Here is a 14,014-nt window from a genome sequence, read left to right as displayed (position 1 = left end):
TCCTTCCAACTTTCTACTTCAGCATTGATGAATCTATATACCGAAAAAGACAATGTTCCCTAAATTCAACTAAAACAATAGTTTGCTTCTAAAATAAATTAAAAAAAAACAATAGAAAATGGAAACTACCCCCTAAATTTATCAAAAAAACCTAACCATTTTTCGCATTCACAACTATAGGACTCTTCACATGGTGCACCCCATCAGACCAAGTCAACCTCCCGAACGCATACTCCGCCGTCAGACCCTTCTTCGCCTTCAGCACCACCTCGAACGTCTTCTCCTCCCCCACCTTACTAAACTCCAGCGTCGACGGCTCCACCGTCACCGTTACCCCTAACGGAGCGTTCACTCGCGCGTAGTACGTGCGGGGGCGCACGACTTCTTGACCGTCCTAGAGACGGATACTTGGCCGGAGAGGTTTGGACCGCGATCGAAGGTAGTTGAGGTCTTCGATCCGGAGAGGCTTCGACGGGCCACGAGTAGGGCTCGACGCTGAAAGTCCTGATACGAGTCGAGTTGTAGCCGAGGGAGCATAGGAAGTTGAGGTAGTCGTTCGCGGCCAGGTCGTAGTAACCCCGACGTTATCCCTGACTCTTGCTGCCAAACCAAAAAAAAAAAAATGTAATGTAACTGAAAATTAAGCATCCCTTCTACTGATCGATCGATATAAATTAGTATGCAATTCGATGCTGGTACCAGAAGTCATGATCGCTGATCTGATCGCGGCGGGGCTCCAGTCAGGGTGAAGGGCCTTGAGCAAACCGACGACCCCAGATACGTGGGGGCACGACATGGAGGTGCCCGACTCCGAATTGTACTTGAGGGGTCGGGCATCGGTGTCGGTGGGCGATACGTACTCCGTCCACGAAGCGATGACGCTCACCCCTGGTGCCGTTATGTCCGGCTACAACCCCCACAAAAACAAGTAGCGAAAGAAATGGGGAAAATTGCAAAATAGACCGTTTTTGCTAATTATTTAGCAAAATAGACCGTTTTGCTAAATAATTAGCAAAATAGACCTTTTTTTGGCCAACAGGCCAAAAAGAGGTCTATTTTGCAAAACAGCTCAGAAAACATACGGGACTAGTAGTCCCATATGTTTTAATCACGGATTAGTAAAATTTTCTACTCAGAAAATATACGGGACTACTAGTCCCGTATGTTTTCTGAGTCACTAATCCGTGATTAAGTTGGCTCTAAACATACGGGACTAGTAGTCCCGTATGTTTTCTGAGCCTTATTTTTCAAAATCGACCTCTTTTTTTCAAAAGAGGTCTATTTTGCTAATTATTTTTCAAAGTGGTCTATTTCGCTATATATTTCATAAAAATGGTCTTATTATAAGGCAAATAAATCAACATCACATGACATTTAATTCCAAATACGTAGAAGAGAGGCTGATTACTTGGTGTTGTTGACGTAGGAGAAAACTTGAACACCGTCGGAATAAGATACGTGCACAGCCGGAAGGACATGAGCATCGGCGATGAGCTCGTCTCCGGTGCTCTCGTCGTTCGCCAGGACCATTCCGACTCCTCCGGCCTGCTTAACGGCGACCCCTTTGTCGACCCTCGCGTTGATTCCACGGAGGCACACAACAATCTTTCCCTTCACTTTTTCTGGGTCGAGATGTCCGATGAAGCACAGCTGACTGCAGTTCGGTAGATGGAGGAGAAGAAAATTAAGATTAGTGTTTTTATTTTTTTGAGAAAAATGGAATAATGTGAGGTAATTTGTTAACCGTACGAGGTATTGAGAGGCGCATCGGCTGATCTGGCATCTGAGGAGGTGATCATTGGGTAGAACCTGTTGCCGGGTAAAGAGCTAAGAGACATGCTCTGCCCCTAAAAACATTTTGAAAAACGTAATTTTTTTTTTTTGTTAAAAAGGAATAAAAAGCAACATTCATATTAAATTTTATTTTTTACATAAATCACGAGCATTTTATTTTTTACAATAAAATCATGAAAGTGGCAATAATTAGAGAAAAAGTTGTAGCTTGTAGGAAACTAACCAACCTTGTAGTGCTTCTTGTTAATAGAGAGGTAAGAAGAGAACTCCCTGTCCATCGTGCTCGCCCCAACGGTTATCAACCACGGAGCGATGTTCGTGGCCGAACCCGGATCAAGGACGCTACCCGCCGACGCGACCACCGTTCCCGTTCCTGACCGCCGTGGAACGACGCGATGGCGATCCCGTCGCGGAAGTAGTCCGCTACGGCCCCCCCGATGGACGCCGACAGGACGTCGACCCCGTCGTGGATCGCCGCCTCGAACCCGGCCATGATGTCGGTGTCGTAGCATCCCGGCCGGCCAGCAGACCTTGTAGGCCGCGACGCGGGCCCTGGGGGACCCGCCCTTGGCCGTCCCGTTGCGAAACCGTTGGTGCTGGCGCCTGGGACCGGCCCTCCGCCGGCGGTGGAGAGGGTGTGGGTCCGTGCCCTCTGTGTCACGCGGCGAGCTGAAGGTGGAGTTGATCTTTTCGCCGGCGGCGATGGCGCCCTTGTTGAAGTACCGGCCCGATGAGCTTCCTATATATGGGAAAATCGGACGGTTAGGCTCGGAGGTTTCGGGTTCGGTGATTTGATCGAACGGTAGAGATGTACGGGACGGTTAGTTGACAGTTATTTCAGTTGCTCGGAAGTCACGTTTTTCCAATTTGGCCCATGTAATCATTTAATTTCACGCAACTACGATAAGCGCAGTTTATCTTACAAAATCATTTCAATTTATTTAAAAAATATAATAGATTGAGTGCAACTTATGGGGTACGTTGAGCGATAGATTTAGAAAGCATCTTAACCATCCATTAAATAATCAATAGTTGTTATCAAAATAGTGATATCTACATTACTTTTTTGAATTGATGAAGAGGATCCAAACCAGGAAGAAAAAACCGCAGAAAAATCTTTTAGGAAAGTTGGCCCAAATAAAATTATAAAAAAAATAGGATAGAGGCGCGAATAGTTTAATGAAAAGGGTTATTTGCACTTTTTTTTTGATTTTTTTGAAATTTTTGGGGTTTTATGGACACAAGAAACTTTGAAGTATCAAAGTAAAAAATGGCGTGAATTTTAGGGTAGTTAAGTGCAAATAACTCTAATTTATACATACCTGTTGCATGAGAATTTCTCTTCGGAGTCATTTTGGCATACGCCCTTCCATCTTGAAGGGATAAATCCCATACCATCATCCTTGAAGCTTTCAGATTCTGGCCACACACCTACAAACAACAAAAAACAACATGAAAATGTTTGACTAACTTTTAAAAAAAAAACCTTGAAAAAGTAGCAAATAATAAGTTAGAAAGAGAATGAAAAAGATGGATTAGTAACATTTAGGTACCTAGAACTAAAATAATAATAATATTTGAAATTAAGTTCCTATATGCGGATAACGTGGCTATTTGTTTTCTTCAATGGTGAAAATTATGAGCTTCTAGATCATTATTCTGTTCTTTTCTACAAATAATGAGGTCCCCAATATGTTAGGGGCTATTAGTGTATGAAATTTGGTAAAAGATTAAAGCAAGTCAAGAGGTATAATTTGCATATACTTCTCTTAAAATATCATCCATATGTTATCTTCTAAGATATAGTCAACTTAGGTTAATTATTTGACCATAGATATCTATTCTAACATTAAAATAAGTGTCTATCAATAACAAATCAAAGTCAAGTTCTGTATCCAAACTTCGTTTGCACCAGACCACAAATCTATTTTCTAGAAACAATAATTTTATTGTTTTTTTTCCCCTAACGTACAGAAGAAAAGTAATCAAAATTTCAAGCTATTAAAATATCAAAATTGATCAAAACATTTATTAAAAAAAAACGACTTATTATCAAAGGTGATATATAAACTTACCGGTGTCTAGATTTCCAATGATCACATCTTCACCAAAATTAGCTTTCGTCCATAGAGATTTCTTGGGAACTTTTCCATCCTTCTCAAGCCCAAGAAATTCCCATGAATGAGTTGTATGAAGCTTATATGCTCTGCTTGGAAATACGGAAACAACCCCTGGATGCTCTGCCATGGGGGAAAAAAATAACAAATCAAATTAAAAAAAAAGAATTATGCAATTTGTTTTTCTGAATAATTATGTAACTTTAAACCCATTAAATTCTTCAATATCACAATGTATGTAAAGTTCTAAATTAAGAAACTTAGTTGAAATACATAAACAAGACCTAAATACTCTGAAAAAACAGATATAAATCAGAATTATTTTCTTTTATGAAAATATAAAACTATTAAATTATTCAATATGACAATGTATGCAAAGTTGTAAGTGAGTAACTTACTTGAGATCTCCATTGCTTCATCCTCTTCAAGAATGGCAGCAAACCCATTAATGTATTTTGTATATGAGTAAAATATTGCATCTTTGGCCTTCTCTTTACTGAACGTTAATATTACGTCAAAAAAAAATTATCACAAAATCATGTTTTTCCATAACAAAAAATAAACAATATCTAAAATTATGTACCTTTTAAGGACTGATCCTAAGATTTCATGGTGAGTATTCGTAACTTTCTCATCAGTAAGAGGAGAGATCTCATCTTTGCTATGCGAGTGCCCTCCCAAATACACAATATAAGGCTAAAAAATAACGGGAAAAAAAATTTAACATAAATAACTTTCATATCGAATTCCCCCCCAAAAAAAAAGAGACAAGAACCAAATGCTTGCCTTTTTCGCTGCAAAAGTTGAAGAGAAAAATAGGAAGAAAGAGAGCAAGATAGTGAATGCAGAGCTTTTTCTCTCAATACTCATCTTTCTTTCTTTCTTTTCTTTTCTTTTTTTTTTCTCTCCTTTATCTCCGTTCTATTTTCTCTCTGTTTATATAGAGACCTTCATGGGGAGATTTTTTAATGAAGAAATTCTTCAGGGGTTGAAAACTTTAGTTGAGAGAATCAAGGAGTATAACTTTTTTTATATCGTACCTTAATAACAGATATAAATCAGTTAGTTAAATAAGGATAAGATTAATTAAATATAGTTGATTTTTATCAAATAAATAAATAAATAAATAACTGTAGTTGATGTTCATTAATGAATGCTTATTTAAGATGAATCCACGTGTTGTATGATTTGGTAAATTAAGGATTATGATTGTTGTACGTGCACATTAAAATTTGAGGTATTTTCAGCTAACCCTTGATTTGGTGGATAAAATCGGAAATGTAAATATTCATAACTCTAGGTTCTAATTTTAATGTGAAAATTAAGAGAAATTGGATAATCTTGAGGTAGTTTCAGGGTTTATATTTGTCATAAATCTCAAATTATATGATTTATCTTTTTCCCCTGCTTTTCGTTAGCCTCCTTTTTCTTTTATTTTTTAAAGATCATAACCCCATTCTTTTATAACTAGAAAAACTAATGAATTTTAGAGAATACTTTTTTGTAGTTCAAAAAGATTAAAGAGATTTTAGATATTAACTGTTTTGAACAAACTGTCGTTGCTGATTAGCTTTATAGTTTAGAAAGAAATTTGATTTGAGAAGGGAAACTAAAATAATTAGGAGGCATTTTGAAGTAAAATACTACAACTAATTCCTACTCAATTTAAAAGTTTATTAACATTGCTTTGTACTTGCCAAACTTAAAAATTAAAATGGATTTGGATCCTCTCTTCTATCAAATAAAAAAAAAAAGTTGAGAGACCTTTATATTTATCATAACTGTTGATTTATATAGCGTGTGATTACGATTCATTCTAAATCTGACACTTAATGGATTTTTTTGTAACTATCTGATAAAACAAGTTTATTATTTTATATAACACAAATTAATAATAAATTGAGTGATTATGATTCATTCTAAATCTGATTTATATCGTTGCACCTGCATAATATGATCCAAATCTTTTGTTAAAACTATATATACTCAAAATTCAGATTGTTGCAACATCTTAAATTGAGTAAAACATATGATCTTAGCCATTAAGATAGAATAATTTTTTTCCCTATATTCTTTGTTAAATCATATAAAATATAGTTACGAAGTATTAATACAAAGTTACATCCATTGCACAAGAAGAAGGAAAAAAAATTCTTCAACTTCTTCTTCTTATTCCCCTTCTATTCAGAGGTGAAGGACTAGGCTTTGTTGATGGGCCATTCCAATTGGACTAGGCCCACACCTACAACTGGGCTTAGTTTTGGTAGCTAAATAGGCCTTCGCATGCTAGCCTCATTTACGGGCTTAAAAATGTCATATACTAAACTAAGATTCTTGCTTAAATTTTGTATTGAATTTTAAGATTTAGTAGCCTGGTTCTTCAATTGATAATTGTCAAGTTGATTATGAATTGTCGAGTCACTTTCCATCTTTAGCTTTATTAATCATGACATAAGCATAGATGATGTATTCATCCTTGATTTGATAATTAAGAAATCATTCATGAAAGTAAAATTAATCACATTTTGCACATTTTGAAGTCAAATTCATCTAAAACTTGAGCTCCAAGCTTGTGTTAATAATTCAGGGACAAATGATCTTGACTCGTTTGCAGAATCTTCTATTCCATTAATTTTTATGTAAGCAGCTGTTCTCATTGCCTTTCAAGCTTGAAATATACTTTGGCACAAAGCACATCAACACATTTATCACCACAGCAAATCTCATTCTATAGCTGGAGATATCATCAACGTATTGGTAACGTCAGGATGAGACCCTACCGACAAACCTCGTGACCCTGTACCTGATCCCTGATGCTCAATCCTCAGTCCAATCAGCGCATACATGATATTACAGTTCAAATTAAAACACTTACTTTGTCCCTGTATTGGTGTGATTAGCACTTCAACATGGTTAGCACCCAGCACCCAGCACTAAGGGTGAAAACGGCCCCGATACGGCTCAGACATGACACTTACCATTGACATCCTCTTTCCAATCACGGGTATGGATACGGACAAGGATACGTTTCGATAAGTAAAATTCATAAGCATATCCGCTAAATCAGATACGGATACGAAAATACATGCGGATACAAAACGGATATTGAAAAGCAACTGGTCTCAAATTCATTACTCTTTAAGGATTGAAATAAATCGAGTTATATATGGTTAATATATATTCGGGTATTCCGCATACGCATCCCGGACGTTTCAGTGGATAACCATGTCCTCTAAGTTATAGATTAGAATAAATATATTTGTATTCTAATTAATACGGTTGCGCATATATTTACAAATGCGGATACGGTTCTGCACCCCTCCCCAGCCACCCCATAACCACTGCCAGACTTGCATAGTGCCAACGATCACATTGAAAACATTGCACGAAGTAATATAAAGTTTTTTGTAAAAGGGCAGCCGCCATTAGATCGACTAAACTGGGACTAGTACTATAAAGAAAACGTTGGTATCTTCTATTAATCTTGGTATAGGTGAGCATGTTGTGCACGGAAGCCAAAACAATCGATGTGCTTCGAGGAACCAAAACAAACGCCGAGGGAGAAGGCCAAACAAACCAAAGTAATGACACAAACACAAACAACCAATTTTAACGTGGTTCGGCAAGTTGCCTACGTCCACGGGGCAAGAAGGGTGTGGGATTTTCACTAATAGAGAAAAAGAGTACAAAGTGAGATTACAAAATCACTCCAATTAACCAACTAATCTCACAAACAAATCTCTAATTCTCTCCAAACAAAACCCTAACCAATAGCTCAGAAAATACCTCTTTTCTGTGCTCCAAATATCCTTACAACAAGCCTAATCAAAGCCAAAGAGACCCTAAAACGTGTGTTGGTATTTATACCAAACACAAATCCCAAACATAATAGGAAATCAAAACAGACCCGAACTCGACTCGCGGTCGACCGCGCCAAAGCTCGCGGTCGACCGGACAGAACGACAAAATCCAAAAGGAAAATGATAGGGGCACACCCCCCAACCACACCCTCTCTCATTAGCTACAGTGCACCGGACCCCATATGGGATTTTAAAAATTTAAAATCTCATGTGAGGCCCGACGTACTGAGAGAGGATGTGTGGTTGGAGTTGTGGTTGGGGGTGTGCCCCTAGTGCCACCTAATCCAGAAAACCATTACAAGAATTGGCGGTCGACCGGACCTAACGTCGCGGTCGACCGACCAGAACTCCAGAAACTATCATGTACTCGTGCACGTTTTGCGGTCGACCGTGACGAACTCGGCGGTCGGCCGGACAACGCTCAAAATGTTCCCAGCTTCAAATTTCCTGAACCTCGTCAATGTGTTCGCCGTTTCTACAGAGCATCCATCCAAAAGAAATTAAAGGGAGGGTTAAAATTAGCTATCTCGAGGCGAGGGAGGGATGTTCTGAAAAGATTTGTATGATAATATAGAGTCATACAAATTATAATAACATCGATCTCCCAAAATCTTTGCTATCTAAAAGAGACCTCACCTCACCCACCTCGCAAGCGCTCCAAATCTATGGCCCGCCCCGCCAGCCTAAAAAAGGTCATTCAAGTGCTTCGAGGAACCAAAACAAACGCCGAGGGAGAAGGCCAAACAAACCAAAGTAATGACACAAACACAAACAACCAATTTTAACGTGGTTCGGCAAGTTGCCTACGTCCACGGGGCAAGAAGGGTGTGGGATTTTCACTAATAGAGAAAAAGAGTACAAAGTGAGATTACAAAATCACTCCAATTAACCAACTAATCTCACAAACAAATCTCTAATTCTCTCCAAACAAAACCCTAACCAATAGCTCAGAAAATACCTCTTTTCTGTGCTCCAAATATCCTTACAACAAGCCTAATCAAAGCCAAAGAGACCCTAAAACGTGTGTTGGTATTTATACCAAACACAAATCCCAAACATAATAGGAAATCAAAACAGACCCGAACTCGACTCGCGGTCGACCGCGCCAAAGCTCGCGGTCGACCGGACAGAACGACAAAATCCAAAAGGAAAATGATAGGGGCACACCCCCCAACCACACCCTCTCTCATTAGCTACAGTGCACCGGACCCCATATGGGATTTTAAAAATTTAAAATCTCATGTGAGGCCCGACGTACTGAGAGAGGATGTGTGGTTGGAGTTGTGGTTGGGGGTGTGCCCCTAGTGCCACCTAATCCAGAAAACCATTACAAGAATTGGCGGTCGACCGGACCTAACGTCGCGGTCGACCGACCAGAACTCCAGAAACTATCATGTACTCGTGCACGTTTTGCGGTCGACCGTGACGAACTCGGCGGTCGGCCGGACAACGCTCAAAATGTTCCCAGCTTCAAATTTCCTGAACCTCGTCAATGTGTTCGCCGTTTCTACAGAGCATCCATCCAAAAGAAATTAAAGGGAGGGTTAAAATTAGCTATCTCGAGGCGAGGGAGGGATGTTCTGAAAAGATTTGTATGATAATATAGAGTCATACAAATTATAATAACATCGATCTCCCAAAATCTTTGCTATCTAAAAGAGACCTCACCTCACCCACCTCGCAAGCGCTCCAAATCTATGGCCCGCCCCGCCAGCCTAAAAAAGGTCATTCAACGAATGCCGTCATTTTGTATTTTTTGCGTCACATTTTAAAACTAATTGACTTAAGACCCAGATTGTATAATTTACTAGCTAGCCACAACACTGCGACCACGTCAACTGAAGAACCCACACACACACACACACAGAAATCCCTATATATAGGGGTTATGAATTTGAGAGAATCTCATATTCCACTTAATTCCCACATCTCAATTCTCAAGGCATAAATTGAGTAACACCTACACCAGCATCATGGGCAAGGTGAGCAGGAATTAAGATCTCCCCAAACTCGATCTGTCCATTAGTTTTATTTCATATATATCCTAAATGAGATTTATACATGTATAGCATAGTTGGAACTAACTAGTAGCCAGCCTCATGATCATGTGTTTGACGCATCAAATTCCGTACGCAGCAAAAAATTGAGATCAAGGTCACAATGGAAAATGCAAAGAGGCGAACAAAAGCGCTCACGGTAGCCGTTGGGCAGCCTGGTACATAATTTCAAACTAAGATTATATGTTTCTGTTGGTTTAATCTGGCTAGCTAAGTTTACCAAACACATGCATGTTTTTCTTTTCTGCGTTTAGGTGTCATATCTGCACAAGTAGATGGAGAGAAAATCGTGGTTATCGGCGATGGTATCGACTCGGCGGCCCTAACGATCAAGCTTAGAAAGAAGATGTGCTTCGCAGATTTGATCAGTGCATCTGCGGTCGAAGAGAAAAAAGAAGGGGAAAAAGAAGAGAAAAAAGAAGGGGAAAAAGAAGAGAAAAAAGAAGGGGAAAAAGAAGAAGAAGCTAACAAGGAAAAAGAAGAGAAAAAAGAAGGGGAAAAAGAAGAGAAAAAAGAAGGGGAAAAAGAAGAGAAAAAAGAAGGGGAAAAAGAAGAGAAAAAAGAAGGGGAAAAAGAAGAAGAAGCTAATAAGGGGGGGTGTTTTGGGCTTTCAATTGTTTGGGCTTTGCATATCACACGCGCACGCCTCGCCTCGCCACGCCATGGTGCGCCCGCTTTGCCACATGTTTTTTTCTTTCTCTTGGCAATTAGCAATGTGGAAAACGCGCACGAAGTTCATATCGGCTGCGCGGTTTTTAGAAAGCGTGCAAACAGTCGCGCGAATTTGGCGAACTTTACCTTATTTTCTGTGGGGATTCTCAATGGCTAAGGGTTTCTCAACCCTATAAATACAACCCTAGTGTGAGCTTCGGAAAACACATAAACGAAAAGGAAAAAACCTCTACTCTCTCTTTTGCCTCCGAGAAAAAATTCTTCCTCTCAAGACATGGATTTCCCCAAGGCAAATTAAAAATTAATTGCAGCCCAATTTCGTCCAAAGGGTATAGGAATTTTCATGATTATGACAATTAATGGTATGAGAAACCTTTAAAATTAATACCTCACAAAATATATGGGAGTCCCGGCCCGTACCATAAGGTCGATGCGGGGAACACCATCATTTTAACCTAATTAAGCATTACTAATGTGACCAAATGCTATTAAGTTTAGGTCATTAAGGTGTCGTTTGGCAAAAGGTTAAGTGAGAGGTTAATGAGACTTAACCCCTTCTTATCCTGCCAAACACAAAAAATATAAATAAGGATTAAAGTGAGTTAACCCTCTATAATTTAATCTAATTTATATTACCAACCCTGTTTCTGGGGCGTTTTTGACAGTGACAATCTTAATCTAATTTCTCAAAAGTATATATCCTCCTAATTCATATTATTCTAAGTGAAAGGTAGTAATCGAAAGTTTAGAAGTTTTGAGTTTGTACGCTTATTCTTATACTTGATAACAGACTTCAAGTCAACTTAGCATAGTCCACCCTTTTGGTTAGTCATCCTCCGAACCACTTCAATTCAAATCTCACTTTCAAGCCTGGAAGAGTTAGTAGCGCTCGACAGTTGCATTCCAAGCAAGAAGGATTCTCGGACATACACGACAAGAAGGCCGTCATTTTGCTTTGATGTGGATCACCTCAAAAGGGTGCAAGCTGTTGAGCATAGACTGGATATGATATTTATCGTATTTGTATTCATTTGTTAATCACTAATGGGTAACGAGTACGAATACCGATACGTTTTGACAAGAAATTAAAATTCATTTACCTATACACCAAAATCTAATATATGCATACCAGATTCGATTTGGATAGATATAAATTAGATACGAGAGAAACCAATAAAACTCAAAGAGTATATAATCTAAATGATATACAGGAGGAACCGATGAAACTTATCGACATGTATATATATTTGTATCCATATCCTTTACATATGAATGTTAACTTTTTTTTCCCCTCCTTTTACCCTATCAAATATGGGAAGGGTAGAGTCGGGTTTCTGAGAATTACAGCTCACTCTCGTGAGCTGGAGGGGCTGAAGTAAACTTTTGAAGTGTATTTTGGGTTTATACCAAACATTAAAAGTACAGGGGGCTGTTGCACATTGTTTTTTCAATTTTGGGGCATTGAAGTAATTTTTCCTTTATTTTATTATTATTACTTTTTCTTCTTGAAATACAAACTTCGCCCTGTATGAGCAAGTCTTAAAAAATTCTCCGCTTTGAGTTCATGCCTTTATCAAATGATTGATCGTCTTTTGGTTCCTCATTTCCTTCCTCACTTATTTTTCCAAAGGAAAGGAAGTAGACCACAGCACACTCCTGGCATCATGGAAAATAAAATAAAAAATAAAACATTAAAAAAAACCCTCATTTTGGGTAGTTTCCCATATGACACCCTGAACTATTTTAATTCCACAACAAACTTTGAGCTTTGAGCGCATCTGTGTTTCGTGCGCACGTAATCCTCCTGAACTTATTTTTACCCCACTAAGCCTCTTGAGATTTTAATCTTAACCAGAAAAGCGAAGATGTCCTTCATCCGTAAAAATATCCACTACATAGTAGATGATTATTGTTAAAAAGTAATAATCTCTCTGCACTTTTTTTTTTGGCTAACCGTGCATATCAGTATATAATGGCACCACAACTGTACATATATCAAGATCCTTACTGCATAATGTAGAAGAGTGACACTATAGGCACACCATGTGCCACACCCTCAGCCACACTCTCATCTCTCTGCTACAGTAACCGGGACCCACATGAGATTTATATAAAATCTCATGTGGACCCTGGTTACTGTAGCAGAGAGAGGGGAGTGTGGCTGAGGGTGTGGCACATGGTGTGCCTCTATCATTTTTGAATGTAGAATGGGGGGAGCTAATATTGGACCCCATGTTGACCGGTGAAGTGTTGACTTTGCTAGTCTACCACCATCTGAGCAAACAAATTGGAAGTTTAATTCATAGGAAAACTATAGCTGTCACCACCACCACAAAAAGAAAGAATAAAAAAAATCCCACACAGCTACACGCACAAAACAACGAGGAGTCATATAAAGGTGTGGTCCGTGTGGATAAATGTAACTGGTCTTAATGAAATCGAGACAATGATTAAAGCGTGATGGAAAGAATGTATCACACTTTGGGGCTGTTTCAATTTATCCCGTTAAATACAAGAAAGATATATCTACAATCCACAGATAACAAAGTTATTCTGCATATATCTTCATTATGTCACATGGGTCCCATCATCGTAGCTAGATACACTATTTAAATATTGTTACCGTGTCTCCTTTTTTTTTATTTTTTTATCCATGTAGCAAGTCTTTAAAAATTGTCCACTTTTACCCCGTGTCCTTGTCAATGATACGTGTCTTTCTTTCGTTCCCTCGCCAATTAATTACTAGTTAATAATCAGCTCCATGAGAGCAAGCGCGTACTAACTCATTCAATGACGGAAATATTAAATACCATTGGTCAATGAATAATTGGATAAATTCCACTAAGGGGCTGTTTGTTTGCCAAAAAATTTGGGAAATTAAAGAATAGGAAATCAAAGAATATGAAATCTTGTATTATGGTTGTTTGGATGGCTAAAAAAAAAGAAGGAAATCAAAGAATATGAGATGAGATGAGATGAGATGAGATGAGTTGTCACCATAAAACTTTAAAAATGTCATTATGATAGCATTTGTTACTTGACGATGCTCTTATGATACATCTGGTTAGGTTGAGTCTTACTCTTAATAAGTCCTACGCGTGTATTGTGGAGGGTATGATATCTAGCTGTAGTACCGTTGGAGGGCTTACCTATGTGAGAGGAATCGTTATGGTCGCGGTTAGGGGTAGGGGAGGACTAACCCTTAGAAACTCTCATGAGTCGGTTATTGTGAGCATGACTTTTAACGCTCAACCCGCTTTGCTCAATAGATGAAGACATATTGTGTGTGATTTCATCAATACCTGGTACAATGGGCCTAATTCAAGGTCTAGTCTATTATGTCCCTCAGGTTGCGATGAACCCACTAAGAAAATGTTCAAACCCGAAAGCTCCTCTCCCGAATTCATGATATGAAAAGTTATCCAACCTATATTTGTTTTGTGATTTATTGGTTTATTTCATTTCCCGAGTTTTCAGTCAAACATTGCCTTTTTTTTTGGGGGGGGGGGGGGGG

General features: G+C 38.7%; 2 protein-coding genes across 2 annotated transcripts; one reads left to right on the top strand and one right to left on the bottom strand.

Annotated features, from left to right (window-relative positions):
- LOC109841853 (subtilisin-like protease SBT5.3) lies at positions 1–4,832 on the bottom strand. Its single transcript, XM_020410788.1, is given in 16 exon segments — positions 1–394; positions 512–600; positions 700–907; positions 1,411–1,654; positions 1,750–1,847; positions 2,022–2,161; positions 2,164–2,309; positions 2,311–2,380; positions 2,383–2,441; positions 2,443–2,520; positions 2,522–2,533; positions 3,117–3,225; positions 3,870–4,034; positions 4,310–4,407; positions 4,495–4,607; positions 4,698–4,832. Coding segments are annotated over 16 exon segments (1,956 nt in total). The 5' UTR covers positions 4,782–4,832; the 3' UTR covers positions 1–151.
- Positions 9,677–10,285, top strand: LOC109844580 (heavy metal-associated isoprenylated plant protein 47-like; the record flags this gene model as incomplete). Its single annotated transcript, XM_020413690.1, has 3 exons — positions 9,677–9,753; positions 9,908–9,986; positions 10,083–10,285. Coding segments are annotated over exons 1-3 (291 nt in total), but the record flags the coding sequence as incomplete, so codon positions are not given.

This window comes from Asparagus officinalis, chromosome 1, assembly GCF_001876935.1.
Source record: "Asparagus officinalis chromosome 1, Aspof.V1, whole genome shotgun sequence".
In the NCBI taxonomy this organism is placed as follows: Eukaryota; Viridiplantae; Streptophyta; class Magnoliopsida; order Asparagales; family Asparagaceae; genus Asparagus; species Asparagus officinalis.
The sequence above is the reverse complement of the archived record's forward strand: the minus strand, read 5'-3'. Positions and strand labels throughout refer to the sequence as shown.